The 24,662-nt window shown below is 40.6% G+C and overlaps 1 protein-coding gene and 1 non-coding gene across 2 annotated transcripts; both read left to right on the top strand.

Moving 5' to 3' along the window:
* Window positions 1–595: 595 nt before the first annotated feature.
* LOC118820741 lies at window positions 596–724 on the top strand. The gene has a single exon (XR_005008286.1). It is a non-coding gene; the product is annotated as a U6atac minor spliceosomal RNA (small nuclear RNA).
* Window positions 725–10,249: 9,525 nt separating this feature from the next.
* On the top strand, window positions 10,250–17,189 carry LOC118820228 (trypsin II-P29-like). Its single transcript, XM_036588442.1, has 5 exons — window positions 10,250–10,332; window positions 12,054–12,237; window positions 13,198–13,433; window positions 15,546–15,691; window positions 16,747–17,189. The coding sequence occupies exons 1-5, from the start codon at window positions 10,290–10,292 to the stop codon at window positions 16,939–16,941; spliced, it is 804 nt and encodes a 267-aa protein (XP_036444335.1). The 5' UTR covers window positions 10,250–10,289; the 3' UTR covers window positions 16,942–17,189.
* The last annotated feature ends 7,473 nt before the right edge of the window (window positions 17,190–24,662 follow it).

Raw genomic sequence — 24,662 nt, 5'->3', positions numbered from 1 at the left:
AATTTTCCCGTTCCACCTTAAATGGCTGCTTCATTTAAGGTGGAACGGGAAACTTCAAATAAGAATCTGGCTTCAGCTTCGTAACACGAAGCTCTAGTCAGGTAGCGTTAGCTAGAAAGCTAACTACGACAGCCGGCAAGTAGCGTTAAGGTCCGAAGGCTTGAAACCTTAAGCATGTAACATTTATTCCTTTATTAATATCTACTTAAAAACGAGCACTTGTGCATATTCAGAAAACGCCGAGTAGCAGAACTTTTTTGGGACGTATCCTTTAGTTGGAGCCTTTAGGTAGCTATTCATGCACTTCCTGTAAACCTCAGAGTGCATAGAATGCATTCTTGAAGGTGATTGGTTTACACGGCGTACTATGCAAATGAGTAATGCATTGCGCCGCGACATTCTTGCATTTGTGACGATGAAAGAATGAAATTTCTACATATATCCATATTTTTATTCATCAAAATAGACATGTTTAATCTATTAAGTAATCTATTACAGGTTTAGTTGAACTTAGTGTAAATAAAGTTGTCACCGTCATTGTGACATATATCCCTTTACCCGCCTATATATATCGTGGAGGGCGGACGTACGTATTGTGTTGTATGAAAGGAGAGAAGGTTAGCACTCCCCTTGACAAGGATGGAAGAGGTCCTAGTGGCCTTACAACACATAAATGGTTAAGGCACTGCCACCTACTTCGTGGCATCTCTAACCACGTTTTTTCAAAAGTAACTTCTCAGACTTTGTTTTCGATCTGAAGCAGCAACAGCCCAGAAATCGGGAATCCACTCAACATATTAACTACGTCGTTTCCGTCCATCCAACCCTACAGAGATGTTATGGTGTTCAATCAGGTCTAGGAGATTTTTTTAACGTTTGAAAAGTTTACTCCAAGAAAAGCTTTGTTTGCAGTTACTGTGAACAGGAAGGTGAGTAAGCAGGTTAACATGGTCTCAGTGACGATGAATCCTAATAAATTATGTGGATACAACGAGGTTCCCAGACAATATTAAATATTTCTGCTGTCCTGTTGTGTCTGATTCTTTTCATTTGTGAAGCATTTGTAAAGCAACTGGGTTGTGAAGATGGCCTTTTTTTATTTTTCATAAAAATAAGATGTTTTTTTGCTATGCCTAATGTCTGCCCTACGTACATAAATAAACAGACAGATAGATAGATACATAGATAGATAGATAGATAGATAGATAGTAACAAAAATACAGACTCCCTAAGACATGGCCACAATTTAATATACTGAGCCCACTAATTACTATATTCAGGCCACAATTTACCATATCGAGGCTGTAATTTACTACATCCAGGCGACAATTTGTCATATTGAGGCCACAAGTTAATATGTTAGTGTCACAAGTTATGAGAAGCGTACCTCATAGCCTCAACATATTAATTAGTGGCCACACCTTAATAAAAGTTGAGACATAAAGCTGTGAATAAACAAACAAATAATTAATCAAGTGACACATAAGCAAAAATAAATAAATACATAAATAAATAAATGTGAGACATACCACTGTAAATAAATAATAAATAAAAGTAACTTACATATGAACAAATGAATGTGTATGCATGTATGAGCAGAAATACTGAAACAAATGAGTTAATTTTGTATTCATTGCTGCTTTTATTTCTTTCTTTCTGTATTTCGTGCTCCAGTCTGTGGACATGAGGTGAGCATCACTACCGGAATCCTAACTGTTGGTTGAGGCAGAGCCAGTTCATGAGGAGCCTGGCCTCTTCCTATTTCCCCCGTTATATCAGAAACAGGACTGCTAAACAGCAGAGGGCGCCGGCGAGTGAGTCCTCAATGAATGGGAGTGAATGGAGCTCAACAGCTGAAAACGAAAAGTTAAAATAGTTTCTAATCACTCGCCCAGAACTTTCCTTTAAGTTTAGACAGTAGAAGGATGTTTTTTCACTAAAAAACAAAGAAATCTTACCTGTATGTTTCCTTTTTCTACAGCAAACGGGTTTTGGCCAGCTGAAGGTGGGCTTTACTGCTAGTAAGTGCTGATTGATTGGCGAGCAGAGCAGCTCATTGGCTGTTTGCGCTCACAGACGTCATGGACATACATGAAGCGCCGTTTTAAACTCCTATAAGTCGAGTTTAAAAGCTCTTAAAAATATAACAGTTGAAAAGTGTTGAAATGTTTTATGCTGCTCTGTGTTCAGGAAATGAATGAATTCTTTTACATTAAAAATGTTTCAGCATTTATAAACTATGATTTTGCTCAAATGCTCCATATCAACCCATTCATTTTGGACTCACTCGGGAGCGCCCTCTAGCGTCTGAGAAACCCGGAAGACAGAGTGGTAATTCTCCTCTCTACATATTCTCTGGTTTAAACCACACCAAACTGCTGTCACTTGAAAATCCCACATCTCCCACTAGATGTCGCTGTTTCTGAGGTTTATCTTAAACCTGCTAAAGACATGGTTATACTGAGGTAAGATTATTGTAATTGAAGCTCATTTTCAGCTCAGATATTTTAATATTTATTTATAATTAGGACCATAGACTTCCGTCATAATGTTGAGCAGAGTTCAGGGCATGTTTTAATTCAATGCTGTATTGTGTAATTTAACACACATTGAGGTGCCACACTCAGCTAGTAGAAGCGTTAACATCAGCTGCAGTCTTGATTAGGCCTTTTCAGACTGTACTGTTCAGAAAAGCTAAAGATGACCTGTGTTTAGGCTGTAGCATCTCATCAGCAAGCACTTATTCTTCACTCTGTCAATCTCTGTCAATCTCCTCTTCGAGTCGAGTCATACCATCCACACAGTGTCATTCAGTTTCATGTCAGCAAATCATTTAATACGCTTCTTTGAGTGAGTGGCTAAATGGTGCATTTTAAACACAGTGAGGCCCAGTGATATAGATCAGTGACATAAAACATATGAGCCATATTTCGAGAGCTAAGAATTGGTGCGGCCCAGCTCGAGGCCCTGTCGCTACCCGGTCTGCGTCCCCTGCCCGATTTGTGTGTGTGTATATATATATATATATATACCGATCAGGCATAGCATTATGAGCACCTTCTTGTTTCTACGCTCATTGTCCATTTTATCAGCTCCACTTACTATATAGGTGCACTTTGTAGTTCTACAGTTACAGACTGTAGTCCATCTGTTTCTCTGCATACTTTGTTAGCCCCCTTTTACCCTGTTCTTCAGTGCTCAGGACCCCCATGGACCCTCACAGAGCAGGTACTATTTGGGTGGTGGATCATTCTCAGCACTGCAGTAACACGTGACGTGGTGGTGGTGTGTTAGTGTGTGTTGTGCTGGTCTGAGTGGATCAGACACAGCAGTGCTGCTGGAGTTTTTAAACACCTCAGTGTCACTGCTGGACTGAGAATAGTCCACCAACCAAAAATATCCAGCCAACAGCGTCCTGTGACCACTGATGAAGGACTAGAGGATGACCAACACAAACTGTGCAGCAGCAGATGAGCTATCGTCTCTGACTTTACATCTACAAGGTGGACTGACAAGGTAGGAGTGTCTAACAGAGTGGACATTGAGTGGACACAGTGTTTAAAAACTCCAGCAGCACTGCTGTGTCTGATCCACTCGCACCAGCACAACACACACTAACACACCACCACCACGTCAGTGTTACTGCAATGCTGAGAATGATCCACCACCCAAATAGTACCTGCTCTGTGAGGGTCCATGGGGGTCCTGAGCACTGAAGAACTGGGTAAAAGGGGGCTAACAAAGTATGCAGAGAAACAGATGGACTACAGTCTGTAACTGTAGAACTACAAAGTGCTCCTATATAGTAAGCAGAGCTGATAAAATGGACAATGGTGGATGAGACAGACTTGTGTTTGAGACTATACTGCTGCTAAGCTAATGACAGAGCAATAGCCTCAGTGCTTTTAGTTTTAAAATGCTACTGGTTCAATTCAAAGTCAGTGCAAAACAATTTTAATTTGGCTTTTATAGATGCAGGCTCAGACGTAAGCAATTGGTGAAAGCACCAATACAAGAAAAAACTCATAGTGATGACCAGGAGGCAAAAATACGCAAAGCAGATACACGTGGAATTTACATAAATAAGAGTTAAAGAACTGGAGGTGCTGGTTATTTAGTGAGACTAATTATCAGTATTAAAAAACAAGAATTAAGCCTAGCCCTGGACTAGGCTTAATCTCTGTCTGGGAAGCCGACCTGCAATGGATTAAAGGCTTAATAATGATTAAATATAATAATAGTTAGCAACAGGAGGCGGAACTGTTCAGAGAAACCTTTCTCTAATATTAGCAGCCAGTGATTTCATATATGTTATGTTCAGAGGTGGGTAGTAACTAGTTATGTCTACTCGAGTACATGTATGTCAGTGAAACACTGATGAATTTGTGCTCTCCTATGCGTCAGCATTGAAGGAGATGGGAGAAACGTGCACCTTCCGAGAGCCTCTTTGCATGGCCTCCCCTCTCAAGCCCCCACAGCAGAGCGGCCCATGGTGGACGACACAATACTTTTACTTCTAATAAAGCATGTTAGTGAGTAAAGGAGTCTACGTTTCACTCAGTGACATTGTAGCCACTCATATTTAGTTACTAATTTCATTGTTTTGATGGTGACAGCATCTGTACTGCTTTGCGACTGGTCACATCTCCCGACTTTAGAGGTTTAATATTGTATTTTAGACCAAACGAATCCAAAGAAGAGAAGGACAGAGCCGTACAATCTCTGTTCGTCTGTTTTTGGGATTCTAAAATACTAAAGCTATTCTCTGGTAGGTCTGTGGTTTGTTTACATTTTGATTTGTATGAGTATTTTCAAATCATACTTTCACTTCTGCTGTGTTAGTATGTATATGTCAGGGGTCGGCAACATGCAGCTCTTTTACTGCCCTGTTGTGGCTCCACAGCAGAATCAGATTTGTAGGTAAAAATAAAATAATCCTCCTTTACAGTAAAATAAAGCTCTGCTGATCGTTCAACACAGTTTAACAATAAATGGTCTTAAACTCTGGAGTTAATGTAGAACTGCTAATTCACCCTTTAACCCTGAAGATCAGCGCAGACTGCTGGTCACCATAGCAAAACAGACAACAGTCTCGTCCAGCTAGTAGCTAACAAAACAACGAAGAGAGAGATTTAAGACAAACATCGATAATTTTGAGATGAACAGACTTATTTGTGTTTATAATCACTCCAGCTGGTTTCCTGATATGTTTAATCTGCAACGAGAAACTGTCAAACACTAAAGTCACGAAGCTGAAGCCAGGTTCACCAGCTTTTCTCATTCCACCTTAAATGGTGCAGCAGTTAAGCAGTGGCTGGTTTCACAGGTCTCGGAGGAAGCCTGTGTTAGCTTTCACCCTCCTAGCGTTGATAGCATCGTGTGATTGGGGGAGTCCTAACTAGCGGGGTGGAATTGGCTACGACTTAATTGGGGAGAAAATTGGGGTAAAAAAAAAAAATGGTGCAGCAGATACATTCCTCAGGCACCATTTAAGGTGGAACGGGGAAATTCGAACAAGAAGCTGGTGAGAGACATTTGCAAGAAACTATTCAACTTTTGCAGAAAAGTTTCCTGTTGGAGATGCGAGAAAAGCGGCTATAGCTGAGCTAAAGCTTAAAGCAGAACAAAGTAAGTCTACATGTTCATTTACATTATATTTTTATGTTACGTTAATAAACAGGACATAAAATATGGCTCTCAATGTGGTTTGATTTTTGCTGAAAGGACAAATTGGCTCTTCTTAACATTTGGGTTGCCGACCTCAGTATATGGAATATTAGTGAGTAAAGAAATCTACTTTTTGCTTGGGAACATTTTGACCTGCATATTTAGTTATTAATTTGTGTTTAATTTCGTAACTGATGGTGCTTTGTGATTGATCACATCTCTGACATGGGAATGTATTTGAGACCAACATAATCTCAAAAAAGAGAAGAACAGAGCTGTACAGACTTCACTTTCTATGCTGATGGATGCTGGATGGACTAAAAAGATCCACTGAAGTTCTATAAGTTACTCAGTAGTTTTTTGGCCTGACACTTTTGCACTTTTTCTCAGGTTGTTCTTGGGGGCATTACTTTTACTTGCCTTATCAAGTATTAAGGCAAGGTAAGTTTATTTATATAGCATCTTTCATACACTGCAGTCATTCAAATAGGAACGTTTTGAGCCTGGATTTTAAAAGTGTCCAGTGTCGGGGCTCTTCTAATGCTCTTTGTCAGCTGGTTCCATTTAAGAGCAGCATAGTAGCCAAACGCTGCTTCTCCATGTTTAGTCTTTACCTTCAGCAGGACTAACTGACTAGCTCCTAATAATCCGAGAGTTCTGCTCGTCTCATATCGCTGCAACATATGAAATAAATATGCTGGTCCTGCACCACTGAGCAATTTATAGACCAGTAACAGCTCCTCAAAGTCTATTCTGAACAGACTGGTAGCCAGTGTAAGGATTGAAGAATGGGGGGTGATGTGTTCCCTTCTTTTACTCCTAGTGAGACTCTGGCAGCTGCATTTTGAATGATCTGAAGCTGTTTGATTGTCTTTTTTAGGGGTCCAGTTAGGCGACCATTACAGTGATCAATCTTACTAAAGGTGTGGATGAGTTTCTCCAGGTCTGCTTAGCCACAAAATCTCTGATCTTGTTGATGTTTTTAAGGTGATAAAAAGCTGACTTAGTAATTGCTTTGACACAACTGCTAAAACTGAGATCAGCGTCCATCAGTGCACCAAGGTTACGTATTAGTTCTTTCTATTTTAGGGCTCTTGAATCCATTTAGGCCGCTAGACTCTGCGTCTCATTGCTATTTTATTCCTGAATAAAATAATCTCTGTTTACCTGAGTGTGGATTTAGGCTACTCCACCCACTTCTAATTATATTAGAGACTTTGAAGGATTATATAAGAGACTTCGGCTCATTTTGAATGAGTTGCTGTTGGTTTAAACCGTAATAGAACTGATCTCTATAGTCCCTCTCCTCCTCTGCTCTCACAAAAAAGATGCAAAGTAAGGGCTAAAGACACTAGCAGATAGATCTGAGCAGCTACTGGAACAAAGCATTCACTCCTGGATGTAGATAGTGGAGTCAAAACGCCTCCTTATCTTATTAATGTGGTTAATAGTAGAACTGGATATTCCCGACTGCTGTAGTCAAATGAGAGAGAAAGCATTTCCATAAAAGAGCAAGCATTAATATCTCAAACACTCAATGCGGTTCTTTATAGCAGCTGTTAACAGAAGCAAATGGTCCAAATTTGAATACGCTGTCCTGTGCAGGATCAGCTCTATTACACTACATTCATGACCAGCAATTATGAAAGATGTTATTAAAATTTAGATTGAGATTTGCATCCTCTTTATTAGAAACACCACCTTTGAGTCCACTCACTGGCCACTTTATTGTAAACATCTACCTTGTGCTTTCACTAATCGGCCGCTTTAATAGAGTAAATCACTACTAAAAATCCATTTTCGGTCTAGGCTTAATTTTGGTTTCAAGAACTGGCCCTTAATGTTGTGGTTTTAGGTTGGATGATCTTCTTTTTGATGGTGATTCTTTTGGTATTTTGGTTTAATTGACACCTTAAATGGAGCACATTATAGGCTTCTGTACCAAAGCACTGGAAGAGGGGCAGTATAGATGGAGGCATGTCCAGGTCTTGAAGACCACTGCAGAACCCATCAGCACTGGAGTTGAATGGGCCAAGAAATCTTGCCCCTTAAAATAAGCTGTGGAGCAGCCAGGGCCTCCCGTGAGAACAACAGCAGAAATACCAGCTTCTGCAAGGGACTGGCTGCTGATGGTGGACCTTGAGAGGCAGCTCAAGTATCCGCAGCACATTGCGACCACCACCTTAAGACCTGACACGGTTCTGGTTTACAATTCCACAAAGCAAGTCGTGCTGCTGGAGTTGACAGTACTGTGGGAAGAACCACCTGGAAGAGCCACATGAAGGGAAGACCACCTGAAGAGCCACATGAAAGAAAGCCCATCAAATATGATGGTCTTGTCAAAGAATGTCAGCAAGGTGGTTGGAAAGCAAGATGCTTACCAGTAGAAGCTGGGTGTAGGAGCTTTGCAGCCCAATCTCAGTTCAGGGCATTTAACTCGCTGGACATTGAGGAACAGAGGAGGAGGAGAGCCCTCCGTAGTGCCACCAACACGGCAGGAAGAGCCTCAAGGTGGCTGTGGCTCAAGAGAGGACAGCAATGAGGGCAACAAAGCTAGTTTACCATGTGGACACAAGGTTGGGTCTGCTCAGCCCAAGCTGGGTCACCTGATGTTGAAAGACCCAAAACACCCGATGATTCCAGGAATATCACTGAAGACGTGTCCAGTAGTGTCAGAAAGATATATTTGAACAGCTGTATTTTGGTTGAGTCGACACTTTTAATAGAAATTCTTCTTATTTTTGGACAAGTTGAAACTTTTAATGGTGTTTTGTTTGAGATTTTGAGTTAGTTGATGCTTTTATTGGTAGTTTTTCTTATAGTTATTTAATAACTGACTCTGTTAATGGTGATTTTATTTTATGATTTTGAGTTAGTTGATGCTAAAGACACTAGCAGATAGATCTGAGCAGCTACTGGAACAAAGCATTCACTCCTGGATGTAGATAGTGGAGTCAAAACGCCTCCTTATCTTATTAATGTGGTTAATAGCAGAACTGGATATTCCCGACTGCTGTAGTCAAATAAGAGAGAAAGCATTTCCATAAGAAGAGCAAGCATTAATATCTCAAACACTCAATGCGGTTCTTTATAGCCGCTGTTAACAGAAGCAAATGGTCCAAATTTGAATACGCTGTCCTGTGCAGGATCAGCTCTATTACACTACATTCATGACCAGCAATTATGAAAGAGATGTTATTAAAATTTAGATTGAGATTTGCATCCTCTTTATTAAAAACACCACCTTTGAGTCCACTCACTGGCCTCTTTATTAGAAACACCTACCTCGTACTTCCACTCACTGGCCACTTTATTAGAAACACCACCTTTAATTCCACTCTCTGGCCACTTTATTAGAAACATCTACCTTGTGCTTCCACTCACTGGCCACTTTATTAGAAACACTTACCTTGTGCCTCCACTCACTGGCCACTTTATTAGAAACACCACCTTGTACTTCCACTCACTGGCCAATTTATTAGAAACACCTACATTGTACATCCACTAACTGGTCACTTTATTAGAAACGCCACCTTGTACTTCCACTAACAGGCCATTTTATTACAAACACCCACCTTATAGTGTCACTATGTAGGGGGACAGTTACAGTTTATCAGCCCTCTACCCCGTTCATCATTGGTCAGTTTCTGACTATAAGACTGCTGGTGTCCAGATATTATTTGGGTGGTGAACTATTCTCATCACAGAAGTGACATTATTTGCTTCCAGGTAAGTGCTGTGCCTTCTGCCCAATGACAGCTGTATGTATGTATGTATGTAAGTGCTGTTGAAAGTCTATTACAAAGCTAAATTGCTGCAAAGGTCTGCACACTGACCAGGGCATTTAAGCCTAGTTCCACCATTCGGATACATTTCATACAAGCTGGATGTTGCAAAACCTCATGAATTTATAATATAAGTTTGTGCCATCCATGAAAAGATCATCATTACTGTAAGAAAACCTCTCATCTCTGAAACGGTCATTTTATAAGACCATGATGTGTTGTGGTGATTTTGAGTTGGTTGACGTTTGTAGTTGTTGAATAATTGACAGTATTAATGGTGTTTTGGCTTAGATGACCATGACTGATTTCCTTTTCTTGGTGAATCTGTTTGCATTCAGGATTTAAAGACACGGTTAGTGGTTATTCTGACTAATCCAAAACCACCTCAGAATGATTTTTAACGGCAGTTCTTCAATGGGTTTGGATTGGTTGACAGTGTTAATGGTGAATTGTAATAGGCTTGGATCAGCTAAAACATTTAACGATGACTATTTTGTGGTTTTGGGCTGATTGATGCTTTAAATGTTGATTTTTACTGGTTGCAGTTATATTCATCTCTAAACTGAAGCACTTGAGATCTTCTCTGTGCTGCTGGTCCAGGATCAGTCTCTTTTACTGTATCCCTCACCTGCAGCTCCAGCCGAGAAAATACAAGCCGGTTCCAGATCAGTTCCTCAGCAGATTGATCAGTAATGTAGGTGAGTTTGGTTGATAAGCTGTGTTGTGTGATTGGTGGAGAACTGGAGAAGGTGGGGTGATGGTTGGTGTTGAACAGGTTTAAAAGTCAGATGTGTTTGGGTTGTTTTCTCCACTCCAGGAGCTGAAGACGTTCTCACCATGGACAAGACTGTTTTCCTCCTTCTCTCACTTTGGGCAGCAGGTAAGACCCACACCTTCAACTGCTCTCCAAACAAACAACACATTAATGTAGCATACACTCTTAAAAGATGCTTCTTCAAGGGTTCTTTAGCAAAGAAAATGGTTCTATGTAGAACCATGAACATCATGAAAGGGTTCTTCAGATTGATGGAAAATGTGCATGCCTTGCTATACACAGTTCTATAGAGGACCGTTTTGAAAAGGGTTCTATATGGCAACCAAAAGGGTTCTTCTGTCATTACAAGCTTGGCATCATAACAATAGAAGAACCTATTTGGGTGCTATATAGAACCACTTTCAAAAAGGTTCTGCATAGAACCATTTACAGCACATTTCCCATCAATCTGAAGAATGCCTTCATGATAAAAAAAGACCATTCAATTGTGCAAAGCACAAACAACACAGAGTGTTCATGGTTCTACATAGAACCATTTTCTTTACTAAAGAACCCTTGAAGAACCATCAGTCTCAGTCAAACGGTGAAAATAACCAACGTGTAATTAAACTCGCACCCCTGCTTTTGCCAATTTTCCCAACATCACAGCAATGAGTCTTCTCCTATAATGCTTAATGAGAATACAGAGCTAACTCCTTAGTGTAGAATCTCTCCAGGTCCTACAGTAGCCACATTTACATGCAGCCTGATAATCTGTTTATAATCCGACTAGTAGCTCAATCAGAATAGAATGCGTCCATGTAAACACCTCAGTCGGAATAGACTAGTCCGATTGTGGCCATCCAGAATAGAGTTTCTATCAGACTGATCGAGGTGGGTAATCCTGTAAATAATCAGTTAAATAGAAGAATAATATTTGTGTGAACTCCTGTATCTGATTACATTCCCTATCGGAAATGTTTAAGTCCGTTCTGATCATGTTCGTCACGTCATAGTGAAAGTTTATACCGTTCAACATGGCGGAGCAGAAACTGGTCTGCAGAGGAGACGAAGTTTATGCTCTGATCTTTAAAAGACGGCGGTGGGACGGACGTCCAGCTTATGTGTCTCAGAACACGACGTCTTCCTCTCGGCCTTCTTTAATAAGGACATGTGAAGGACGTTTTCCTGAGTCTGACATCATTTTAAAGCAAATAAAAACACAAGCACTGCTCACTGCTGCTCATCTCACTCTGACTGGACTCACGTGATGCTGATTGTCATGGTAACGTCTACACTAAGTGGTTCTCTACACATGCGCGTCATTTTGGATCTGATTACTTGTAGTGAGCATGTAAACAGAGATTTTCATCAGATTGTTGAGTAGAGTGAGAATAAACACGTCAGTCTTAATCTATAAGCGGAATGTATTCAATCGGATTGGCGAAAATCTTTTCATGTGAACACAATGATAGAAATAAAGGTAGATTTTTTTAAATGTTCCTTCAAAGGCACAACAGTGGTTTTAAGGTCCAACTGTGAAGTTTTAAGTTTTTCCAGGTGAAAAGTTTGTATTTGTACCTTTTCATAACCGAATGTTTAAACAGTAAAATAAAAGCCTGGAGGCGGGACGGGGTGTGTGGAGTCAGTACAGCTTAGAACATATCATTTCAGTGGATTGCAGTACAGTTATGTTCCCTGACTAAAGGTCCTGAGATGTACCCTTGAGGGTCCCATCCCTGTGACAGACGGGAACTGCCCCAGTGACAGTTTTACACCTTTTTTCTGAGAGTGTAGCTCTTCTCTTTGCATTGATGTGGCTGTAAACTCAGCCTTGTTCTCTTTAGGCGTGACCTCCTCTGCTATCGAGAAGCGTTTGGTATCCTCCGTTACGTGTCCTGATGCTGAGAGGCACCATCACGTGCGGGTGGTGTATGAGTTTGGCAATGGGAAGAGCATGACCTGTGCTGGAACACTCATCCACAAGCAGTGGGTCATCACTGCTTCTCACTGCTACGGTGGACGAAACGGGTCAGTGAGCTCCAACTTACCAGCTTTAACGTGATCAGTGAGAAAATCAGTATAGCTTACACATGTTCCACTTCCAGAGGTAAATAATAATAAATAAGAAGAAAAGAATAAAAGATTAATGTTCAACTGTAAACAAGGCAAGATGTCTAGGATTTGGGCTGTCTTTAAGATTTCAGTGGAATTTTATTCAATTGTGGGTTTCATGCGAAGAGATCAAAGTTATGCTGTGGTGGTGAGCAGTTTCATATGAAAAGAAATAAACTAATGTAATAAATACAGTAGTTCAACACAGAGATAGAGAAGAGAAGAAGAAAGAGAGATAGGCAGAGAGAGAGGAGACATATAAAGGCTGGGGAGAGAGAAAGAGAGAGAGAGAGAGGCATAGAGAGAAGACAGATAAATATAAAGAGAGGACAGAGAGACAGAGAGAGGAGAGAGACAACAGACAGAAAGAGGACACAGAGAGAGAGACATAAAGAGAGGACAGAGGGAAAGAGATAGGCATAGAGAGAGGAGAGAGAGAGAGAAAGAGAGAGAGAGAGAGAAATATCAAGAGGGGACAGAGCGAGAGAGAGATAGGCATAGAGAGAGGAGAGAGAGAGACAGAAATATAAAGAGGGGACAGAGCGAGAGAGAGAGAGAGAGAGAGAGAGAGAGAGAAATATAAAGAAGGCACAGAGAGAGAGAGAGATAGGAGAAACAGATAGATAAGAGAAACAGGAGAGAGAGATAAGAGAAACAAAGGGGAGAGAGAAAGAGAGAATGAGAGGTTTGGAAATGGACAAGCTATTTGGACAAAGGGACAGTTAATCTGCAGTAATGTTTCCTATAAATAAGCAGCCTTTGTTTATAACGTCAGAGAAGAAGACATCAGATCGAGGATTAGGACACTCAATCCAGACTCAGAGTGTGTGAAGTCTTGCACTCATATTATTCTTTGCGCGTTTTTGCCTCCATCAGAAAGCTGGTAGTGGAGATTGGTGGTCATCCTAAGACATCTGCGAAAAAACAAATGAGCATCAGCGACATCAGGATTTATCCCAAGAGCCCCTCCGACGAGCCCATCATGTTGCTGAAACTTCCAGAAGCAGTGAAGGACATTGAGCCAGTTGTGCTGCCGGCTGGAACCTGCACGGCCCCGGGTGACGAAGAGGAACTGCAGGTGTCCGGCCGCGGTGCTACCACAGCTGAAGGAAGTGAGAGGCGCCGGCCGTTGAGAGTGCAGTAGCAGGCTAACAGTAGTAGTAGTGGAGAACAGGACACAAACTTACACACGATCAAATGTGATATTAATTCTGTAAAAAGATGTTGCGGTTAAACATGTTGCAGTAGAACACGATTTTGGTCATGTTCTCATGATCCTATAGCAACATACTGCTGTCGGACCAAAACCTCATGTCTCCGTTTTTCAGTCTTTGACATCATTTGAAAAAGCCACTTGTCCTATATTTTGTGTGTAAATTTCATGATGAACAGACCAAAATGAATTGCCCAGAATAACTTGGAAAAACATCTGGTTCCATTGACTTACAGTAAAGTAAAGTAGGTTTTTTCCTTCTCCTGTAAAGTTACCATTTTGGAGATACGAGGTTTTGTTCTGACAGCAGTGAACGTCATCTGTGAATTTTAACAGCGATCAGACATATTTCTCAAGATTCACCCTGAAGATTGTTTTTGAACCACAATCATAGTCATTTTCATCTTAAGTGTTATCTGTGATTACTGAGTTGACAGAATTCACTTCTGTATTATTGTGGCTGTTAAATAGCGTCGTTTTACAATTAAGAGCCCCAAAATATAGTCAGAGAAGCTCATATTCCCCCCTATACATTCAAAACAGTCAGTTTGTTGGAAGCTTTTATGCACAGATTAATCAGAAATGTACTGTAAATATGATGCCATATAAACATAATAGGTAGTGTTTTATACACTAATATAGGTAGTATGCTAATATGTGCTGTTCTTCCAGTGCTTGAGCCTGTTCTCACTCATTAGTGTTTATTTTGATGAATATATTGTGCATATCTATCTTTCTATATGCACATATATACATTTTTTTAACATTTTTAACATAATTTGAATTATGAATGACAAAAAAGAAAGCAACATTTTATGATGGATGAACCAATAGAAATGGTTCGAAATGACCTAGAACAAATAATTTCTCCATTTACTAAATTATATATGCACCCATCAGGCATAACATAATGACCACCTCCTTGTTTCTACGCTCATCGTCCATTTTATCAGCTCCACTTACTATATAGGTGCACTTTGTAGTTCTACAGTTACAGACTGTAGTCCATCTGTTTCTCTGCATACTTTGTTAGCCCCCTTTTACCCTGTTCTTCAGTGGTCAGCACCCCCACAGGACCCCCACAGAGCAGGTACTATTTGGGTGGTGGATCATTCTCAGCACTGCAGTAACACTGACGTGGTGGTGGTGTATTAGTGTGTGTTGCGCTGGTGCGAGTGGATCAGACACAGCAGTGCTGCTGGAGCTTTTAAACACCTCAGTGTCACTGCTGGACTGAGAATAGTCCACCAACCAAAAATATCTAGTCAACAGCGTCCTGTGGGCAGCGTCCTGTGACCACTGATGAAGGACTAGAGGATGACCAACACAAACTGTGCAGCAGCAGATGAGCTATCGTCTCTGACTTTACATCTACAAGGTGGACCGACAAGGTAGGAGTGTCTAATATAGTGGACAGTGAGTGGACACAGTGTTTAAAAACTCCAGCAGCACTGCTGTGTCTGATCCACTGGTGACCTGCCAAATCCTTTTTTACCTCCAAGCTTAAGATCTCAACAGAACAGTACAGCGATAGTTATTCCTCTGTCTACATACTGTGAGGGTTCAGCTTCCCTCCCGAAAGCTTATACAAGCAGTGAAACAAAACAATACAGACGAGGAAAGAAGAGCCCTTCCAGACCCCAGCTCGCTGTACTGAAGACTCATCTCACCTCATCATGCATTATTATGGGGTGAGATGAGTCAGACTGAGTACAGCTGTCTCTCACTGCCCCTTAGTGGACTGAGAAGAAATGACTACAGTGAGTGGTGACTATATAGCACTAAATAGTTTCAGATGAAGTTTAGAAGGAACGTTCCTTTCCTCAGCTGGGTTGTGGATGAAAACAGGTAAAAAAAAAGCAGTGCTGTGGAAGAGTAGATGTTTTTGGAGTAAAGAATAATGATGCCGCAATCTCAGTTGGCAAAATGCTTTTAACTGCATTCAACTGCATTTAAAACATGAAATCTTTTGGCTGCTGCTGAACAGTAACTCATAAACTGTTTATTTTAGGTCAGGGTGTAAAAGATCTGATGTGCCTGAAAGTTAAAACCCTCAGCAAGAGTCACTGTCCAGACTTGTCCGGCACCAACTATGAGAAGTTCACCTATATCTACTGTGGGGGAGGAGTCGGTGGTGCAGAAATCAAAGCCTGCAAGGTGAGAACATTTGTGTTAACTGTCAGCGATTTGTGTTAAAGTCAGTGAGCTACACTGTCTCTGTGTTGCCAGAATATACAGTACATAGCAACAACATCCTGGAGTGACGTTTCCATGGAATCAGATCTTTAGACCTAGTTGAGCACCAGTAGCTGCTGTGTGCCTGTTAGAATGGAAGACATTTAGGATGAAGTTTAGGAGAAACGTTTATTTCATCAGCTGGGTCAGCGTTCGCAACAAGCAGTTTCGGAGCCACATGCGGCTCTTTTACTGGCCTGTTGTGGCTCCACAGCAGAATCAGATTTGTAGGTAAAAATAAAATAATCCTCCTTTACAGTAAAATATAGCTCTGCTGATCGTTCAACACAGTTTAACAATAAATGGTCTTAAACGCTGGAGTTAATGTAGAACTGCTAATTCACCCTTTAACCCTGAAAGCTGGTGTGCAGATGGCTGGTCACCATAGCAACACAGACAACAATGCTTGCCTAGCTAGTAGCTAACGAAACGACAGCGAGATGTTTAAAACGAACATAATTTGGAGATGAGTCGACTTTGTATTTATAGTCACTCCAGCTGGTTTCTTGATACGTTTAATCTGCAACGAGAAACTGTCAAACACTAAAAATTCGCGAGGCTGAAGTTTTTTGTTTGCCAGCTTCTTGTTGGAATTTTCAGGCAAAAAAAAGCAGTAGCGGCAGGGACTTGGGAAGTGGGGATGCTGAGGCTGCTGCAGCACCCCCTGATTTCAGGATTGCTGTGAAAAATAATAACAGTTGAACGTTCTGAACTTCGTAATAATTTATGTGTTTATGGCTATTCATGTACACTGTTGAAATGTAAGTCCACTTTGTCCTTAGGGAGTGCAGTAGCCAGAGAGTACAAAGGTTCTTAATAATAAAAATGCTCCTTATGTGCCTTAGGACTCTTGTGCAGCCAGTCTCTTATGTTCATGCAGCCAGTCTTTTAGGTTCGTTTTTAATTGCTTTGAACAGTAGCATGTAAACAGTTGCATGTTTCCTCTATCCTCTTTTCCCGCATTTCAATCCAAACAGGGTGATTCTGGTTCCGGTGCTGTGAAGAAAGAGACGGTTTCGAAATCCTCTTACTTTTTTTGGACGAAGAAGGAGACGGCAGATGTGCTGTATGGAGTTCTCATTAGCGGGCATGAAGCATGCGAGGATAAATTTGTTTTTGTTGACATTTGTAGCACCTCATTAAAGCACTGGATAGATAGCACTCTGGCATAAACCTTGAAGAGATGGAAGCTCTCCTACAGCTGCAAAGTCCTAATATCTATATAAGAAAAAAAAAAGTCCTGTAATCTGATTTGATTGAAAAGTTAACAATGTTAAGTAATGGGCTTAATTACTTATCTGTTTACCAAGAATTGAAGTTTCTGTTTGGTTTGCTGATTATCTCCCTTTCAGAGCATGTTCTACTTTGTCACTCAAAATGCAAAGAAGTAACCAATAAAATGCTCGACGGTGACAATTAAGCTCGTCAAGACACAATTTGTTATCTCAGTTCAATCTGACTAACTTTCTGTACTATATTAATGTCACAAATCCGTAGTAGGTGAAATTTACTTAAAGAAAGTTGTCTATATAAAGTCTTTGACATAAATTCTGATTCTGGTGTGCAGTAGCATTTAGCCGGCTGCAGTAGTCTTTACTCCAAAGAAGGAAGCGTAGAAACAGGTTAGAAACTCTGACCAAAATGTAAGAAGCAGGCTCTACCACTGCCCTCTGGTGGAGAACAGAGTTCAGACATCTCATGGTTCTTGTGAGATTGTGTAAGGTTAGATGCAAGCTCATTTGCATACTAAATATTTAATATTGAAATTTTCTGACTCAACCCTTGCGAACACTATATGGCCAAAAATATGTGGACACCAGACGATCATATATGGGTCATTCTCCATTTCGAGTGGGAAACCATGTCACAAAAAAATAAAAAAAATATTTAGAAGGTATTTTATTAAAAAATCATTTGTCAGATTTTGGTCACTGGTGTTATCAGGACTCTTATATTACATTTTAACATAGCATTTTAACTCTATTAAACTGCTTCTTTGGGTCGAGGCTCATCAGAGAGGAAGCATCTCAAGGCCTGAGAAGGCGAGTCACACTCGCTCACTATATTTCATTCATTTATTAATAATGTTGTTTATCAGGCAGCTCATAATTTCTATGTGTCACTGGTGTTATGATCTTTAATGGCTGGGTAATTAAAAATGTTGTCAAAATAATGCTAATTATCATTTTTATTACTGATTTTAAATAGTTGCACAAGGTCACCTGACCAGCAATGCTTTTTAGAAAATAAGTTACATTTCAATGAATTCTGCAGTACATTTATGTACCACTAGTTGTCAATAGTTCCCGCTCTCCCCTACTTTACCACATCAAACTTCACTTTAATAAATCCGAATTTAATGTAAATATTTGCTCATAATTTTTATATGTACACACACTTCATGCATACACATTATGTATTTAATATCTAGACGTTTATTAAGTAACTAAAATCAGTGGCGTTCACACTATTTTACAGCGTGGAATGATACCTAAATGCTCTATATATTTTATGATTTTATTTATTTTTAGTAATAGCTGAACAATTGGTTGAATCCAGCTGGTTTCATCAACAGGACTTTACCATATTCACTTTGTTTACCTCCTCTGGGTGTGTTCCACAGCTTGGCTCTGGATGGCGATGTTGCTTACTTAACTAAGAGAAGAGAAATGCACTCAGTTTTCAATTCAGTTATATAAAACATGATTAAACAGTTGATTATTACAGAGTATTAATTGGCTGCTTCTCTATGGTAAACTTCTATGGCGACATACTGCCTGAGGAAAATTCTCACTATTTCCATACAGCTTAAGTGTCCCAATTGCCCAGATAAGCAACTCCGATATCATGAAGGAAAAGGGCTCATTTTTCACTCAACTACAATGTGTCTGTATGTGTGGGGGGTGCAAGCAATCAATAATCCTGATTTATTTAACAAAAAAAGTGCTAATTATTTTTTGATATCAAATAGATCTAGTGCACTAATGGATAAAATAGAAGTGAATTTTCCCACTAAGCTACATAATCACCCTGTAAATTATCTTAATAGTCTCATCAGACATTAGTTAGACATTAGGATTTCTGCTGCTGTTGTGTTTACGTTGATGTGTGAAGAATGTGATCTAACAAAGCTGAAAAAAGATATTTTTATTTACTTTTTTGGACAAGAAGATACATGAATAGGAAAATAATAATGTTAATGGGAACTGTGAAAGTCATGCAAGACCTGGAAGACAAAAATAAAACCTCAGATAGAACTGCTTGTATGCTGGCCTTACAAGCAGTTCTATCTGAGAAAGGCAAAGCAAAACCCCCATTTGACAGCAAGGGACCTGCAAGAATGTTTAGCTGAACAGGAATGTTTAGCACAAACTTGATCTTCATGGAAGAGTCATCAGAAACCCGACCTCATCCCCAAATGTCAATGTTTAAAGTGTGCAAAACAATGTCTAGATAAGCCAGAGGCTTTTTGGAAACAAAATGCAACACAATCACCAAAGATAATCTTGGAGAATAAAGGAGCAGCATGTGATGAAAAGAACACTGTGCTAACTGTAAAGAATTGGGGTTGATCTGTTATGCTTTGGGGTTGCGTGGCAGCCAGTGGCACAGGAAACATTGCATGGGTACAAGAAAAAATGGATTCCAAGGATAAGGGAGTGTAAAATTCATAAACATTCATAAAAATACCAGAATCTTTGCTACTGTGTGAGCTATTTGGCTCTTCATAGAAAAGGCTTGTATGTAACATGTAAGATGATCACTAGCACATTACTTATCTCCTTGGAGTCAGGTTCCATTGAAAGGATGAATATGCAAACAAGGTCCATAGGTCTTGTTTGCTGGTGATCTAGTGTGTTGAAGCTGCACGAGCTTTTGTGAGTCACACGTCTTCCACAGTTCTCGACATACTGTTCTGTCTGATGTGCCAGTAAAACCTACTGCTTCTTTGTAGGGGTCCTATGCTTCGATGTTTTCATGATATGATAATCTAGTCAAAAAATACAAAGGTATTGGTATCAAACAGCTATTTAAAACACACAAGAAAGTGGTGAATGGATGGTAAATGGATTTCATAATGCTTGAAAAAAATTTATTTAAATTTTAAATGAATATTTCATAAATACTCCCAGGCTAATGCTATTTCTGTTATTTTAAACTAAAATAATAGAGTGAAAGAAAAATAGTCTGGCAGGCAGTCTGCAGCTCTGAGCCAAGAGAACCACTTGGTTATATGGAACCATAAGTCAAGTCAAGTCAGCTTTATTGTCAATACTACAATATGTACAGGGCATACAGAGTATTGAAATTGCGTTACTCTCAGACCCCATGGTGTAGCAATAACATTAAATAGACAGTAAGCAGGAAATGTGTGAATTAAATAGACAATAAACATAGAATAATAATAATAAACACTAAACACTAATTGTAAAAATAAACACTAATTGTAGAAAAATAGAATAATAAAAAAATAATATAAATATAAGAATAAGAAAGTCCCTGAATTTAACAATAAAGTGACATAAGTGACATAAGGCACATACAGATTAAGGTCTGTGGGTATAAATAGTACATTTATAAACAGTAGTGCAATTAGACTGAGCTTATGGAGCTGTTAAAGTGATGAGTGCATAACAGAAAGTGATGGGTGCGTAACAGTCCCTAGGAATGCCAGAGTTCAGTATTGGGGAGTGGGGGTCAGGAACCTGTGTTTGGGTCCAACCTTTATGTGTGTGGGGGGCAGAAGCAGGGGAGGATGTAGAGGCGCTGAGGAGCCCTTCTGGCCAGTGATGCTGTGTTGTTGGCCCAGGAGAGGTCCTCTGTGATGTGCACGCCCAGGAACCTGGTGCTGTTCACCCTCTCCACAGCAGCACCGTTGATGGTCAGAGGAGCATGCTGGGTGCACGTTCTCCTGAAGATGTTCAGATGGAGATTGTTGTGTCTACACCACAAGGCCAGGTGGCTCACCTCGCTCCTGTGGCTTGTCTCATCGTTGTTGCATCATTGATGAGACCCACCACAGTCGTGTCATCCATGAACTTGAAGAAGATTTGGCCTATATGCAAACTGGAAAGGGTCCAGGGAGGGGGGAAGGACAGACTTGATATGTTGCATGACCAGCCGTTCGATGCACTTCATGAGGATGGGAGTGAGTGCAACCGACATCTGTGAGCTACTGAATGATCTCTGTGCAGGCATCTTGTTGTCTGCCTCAAACCGGGCGAAGAAGTTGTGAAGCTCATTCAGCTGAGAGGTCGAGCTGTCACAGGACTGCGAAGGGGGCTTGTAGTCTGTGATGGTCTTTAACCAGTGGTCTGTATGCTGGCATTAGCATAACAGTGGTGTGGTCAGAGGCATCAAGGTGGGGAGGGGGATGGCCTTGTAAGCTTCTCTCTGGGTGGTGTAAACATGGTCCAGTGTGCTTTTTCCCCGTGGAAAGTCAATCATGCAGACCCACTCTTTGGGTCCGCATGATTGAAATCTCCAGCCAAGATGAGAAAAGCATCAGGGTGGGCTGTCTGCTGCTCACTGATGTGTCGATACAGCTCATTCAGTGCCTCACTCCTATTGTTGTTATTGGAGCTCGGAGGGATATAAACAGCGACGATTATAACAGCTGTAAACTCCCTAGGGATGTAGAATGGCCTGCACTTAATAGCCGTAAGCTCCACTAACGGTGAGCAGTGTTTGCAGATCATGGTGTGAGCAGTATCCGGAAGTGTCCGAGGTAACCGAGCTTACCCCTCTTCTGCTTCCTCTCATGCCGCTTGTGGCGCCTCCACTCTGGGCGAGATGCAGGAGTGGGGGGCGGTGTTGGTGCCGTAAGCAGACCGCAGACTCATAGCTCTTCTTTGTGCTCTGAGTTTAAAAATGAGGTTCTGCCAATGTCGAGCAGGAACTCACAGCTGTATGTGCGCTTCAAGACAGGTAGACGCAACAAAGACGTACAAAAACCCTGCGACTCGCAGGACAAAACACAAAAAAACACCATTTCGTCGGGAGAGAGAGAAGCCGCAGTGTGTGCACGTGCCGCCATCTTGGTACTCATAGATGAGAATCGAGAGAGTTTTGTATTTTGGAAAATTCAATGGTGAAACCGTGACACCATCAAAAACCCTACTATCTAGTAAATTACTAATTCTTTCCTTTCTAAAATGTTCCTTGTTATTTTATAATAAAGGCAACAAGGCCTCTATTAATTCCGAATGCAACACAGGCTGAAATGCCTCCTTTTCAAAGGCTTTCTTGGAGGTCCTGTGAGGCAGCCTGTCTTTCATTTCAAATTATCCCTTCTATGGCTTCACTAGCAGTGTCTCCGGATTTGACTCTGCATCTCCAGGCCACCTGCCTTGCTTCATGGCTTCTATCACTCTCCCAGTGACCTCCTCATCCTTCTAGGCTTGTATCCACTGTCTTTGACATCCAGTCCAAAGAGTTCACATGAATTGGTGGGAAGGCATAGACATCCGATACACTCAGATAAGGCTCCCAGTTGTTTAACATATGTGATACATGTCAGCTGAGCTTTCTATACAGATTTGCTGGCAAATAGCTATCAGTCTTTGGGCTGGGATCACCTCATCCTTGGCAAGGTCAGTGACCATCCTCTCTGCAGATACTACAAGTGGCATTTGTCAAGAGAGTTTTAGTCTTAGTTTAGTCTTACTTTCTCAAGTCTAAGACTTTCAACAGTCGATCTATGATCTTTCAGTGACCTTGCAAAGACTATCAAGTCATCTGTGTAGACCAGCACCTTCAGGAGTTTCTTGTAACCCATATCCTTTTCCATTAATCTCTGGAATTTTGCTTGTGCACCTGTAAAACCTTGCAGCTTCCTTTCGAACTGATAAAAGCCAAGTGGCACATTGTTCCTTTTGTCAGTCCCACACCATAATCATGTAAGGAGAATATGCTCACACTCATTAAGATGGACCTACACTACATGATTTTTTGCCCGATTTTAACCCCAATTTGACCCTTGTGACAAATTTTCACAATCTGAAGTGATTGTCCAGGTTGGGAGCTCAACTGGAAGTGACTGACGGCACGGGTGATCTGGTAGTGTGAGCGGAGAAATGACTGAATCTTTATCCCTCCGATTGAAGTGTTTGGAGACCCTCCTATATTATCAAGCATATTTGCTATTTACGACTCAAAATGTTCATTAGTCCTGTGAGAAGATCAGAAATTTACTCAACAAGTGATTCAAACAGCCAATCAGAGAGCTAGAAGAACAGAGAAAAAGGAGAAGAGACCTGCATACACACCGCTTTAACAGCGGAGCAGAGACAGGGGAGCTGCGAGTATAACACAGACAGATAAGACCGGTTATCTTTTTTAGAAAGTTGAAAGGCACAAAAAAGTCCAGTAAGTGTAGCTTTGTTTGTGTCATATGATCTCTAAGGAGTTCTGGGAGTTTGAGTTCTTATTAAACTTATGTGTGTTATTCTCTCTCTTCGCCTTGTCGTCTGGTGTGAGCGTCCTTACAACAAAAAGACAAGAAGTTCTGTGACAAACTGATGTTGAGTTTGTGATGCTCTCTGTCGTGTAGTGTACGCCCAGCCTAAGGCACTCTTTTCAAGGCTCGGGAATGAGTGAGTCTCCAATATAAATGAGGTCAAACTCTTTTGTAGCCGTTAAAAAGAGTAGCATTAGTAACCAGGATAGCTGGGGGCCTGTAGAGATCACAACTGAGACTGACGACTAAAGACTAAGACAGATAATGTCTCTGGATTGCCAGTGACTTTCTTAGTGAATTCTACTACAACATATCTCAAACAGGGGTAACTGGAGTGACTTAAATCTCACAAACCAGAAACTGGATGAATTGGGACATCAGCCAAATCAGCCATCTGTGAGCCACTATCTAGAAATGCATTACACTGTAGCCCATTCACTTTACAGTACACCACAGTAGAAAGTCCTATCAATCAGAGAGATTTTTGAAAATGCTTCTCGTGTGGACGGGACTTTTTTTTTGGAAATGGAGAAACATTTGTATACGTGTAGAAGAGGCCTCAGAAAAGAACACATCTCTGTACTTCACCATCCCCCTCTACTCTCACAAAGGACATGTAAAAGGAATACTAAAGAAGTAGATAGGCTAAAGAAGCCAGCGGATCTGAGGAGTTCCACGTAAAAAAATCACTCACAGATCTGGACGGCGGAGTCAAAACACCTTCTAATCTTTACAATGTGGTTTATTGCAGGATTGGATACACTTTAGTGTTTCAGAGCTGCCATAGAACATTTTCATAACGAGAACCGCTGTTTTTATCTGACTGCTCTTCATTATGGCCTCTGTTTACTGAAGCAAATGGTCTGAATTTAAATACGCTTACAGGTACGTCGAATCCTGTGCAAACCAACTATACTGAACTGAAAAAACTGACATTAATTTTATTAATAATTAATTAAATATTTTATCAGAGCATTGTTTCAGGTGTATATATGCTCTCCATCTACTTTAAGAGAAATTTCTTCCTAACATTTCTCCCACTTTATGAGCTCTACATACCTTATAGATCCCCTGCAGACTGTAGATTTGGCAAGGTGAGGCGAGGGCCCCATGCATAAAAATTTCAGGGAGCCTAAAATTACTACAGGCACCCCTGGTTCCACCATTCTTGTTCAAAAGTGTACTTGTACTTTTAGCAACAATGATGGACTGTCATTTTTTTCCCTGCTGATTTTGTGGATTTGAACATACTTTTGTTGGCAATTCTCTTGTTCTTCTGGATTAGTTTCATTTTTAATTATTGTTGGATTTTAGATTATTTGACACTTTTAATAGTAATTCCTTGTGGTTTAGTTGGATTAGTTGACATTGTTATGGTAATTTCTTTGTGGTTTTTATGAACTCCACGTACCTTGTAGATCCAAGGCAGACTGT

This window comes from Colossoma macropomum, unplaced genomic scaffold, assembly GCF_904425465.1.
Source record: "Colossoma macropomum unplaced genomic scaffold, Colossoma_macropomum, whole genome shotgun sequence".
NCBI classification, from domain to species: Eukaryota; Metazoa; Chordata; class Actinopteri; order Characiformes; family Serrasalmidae; genus Colossoma; species Colossoma macropomum.
The sequence above is the reverse complement of the archived record's forward strand: the minus strand, read 5'-3'. Positions and strand labels throughout refer to the sequence as shown.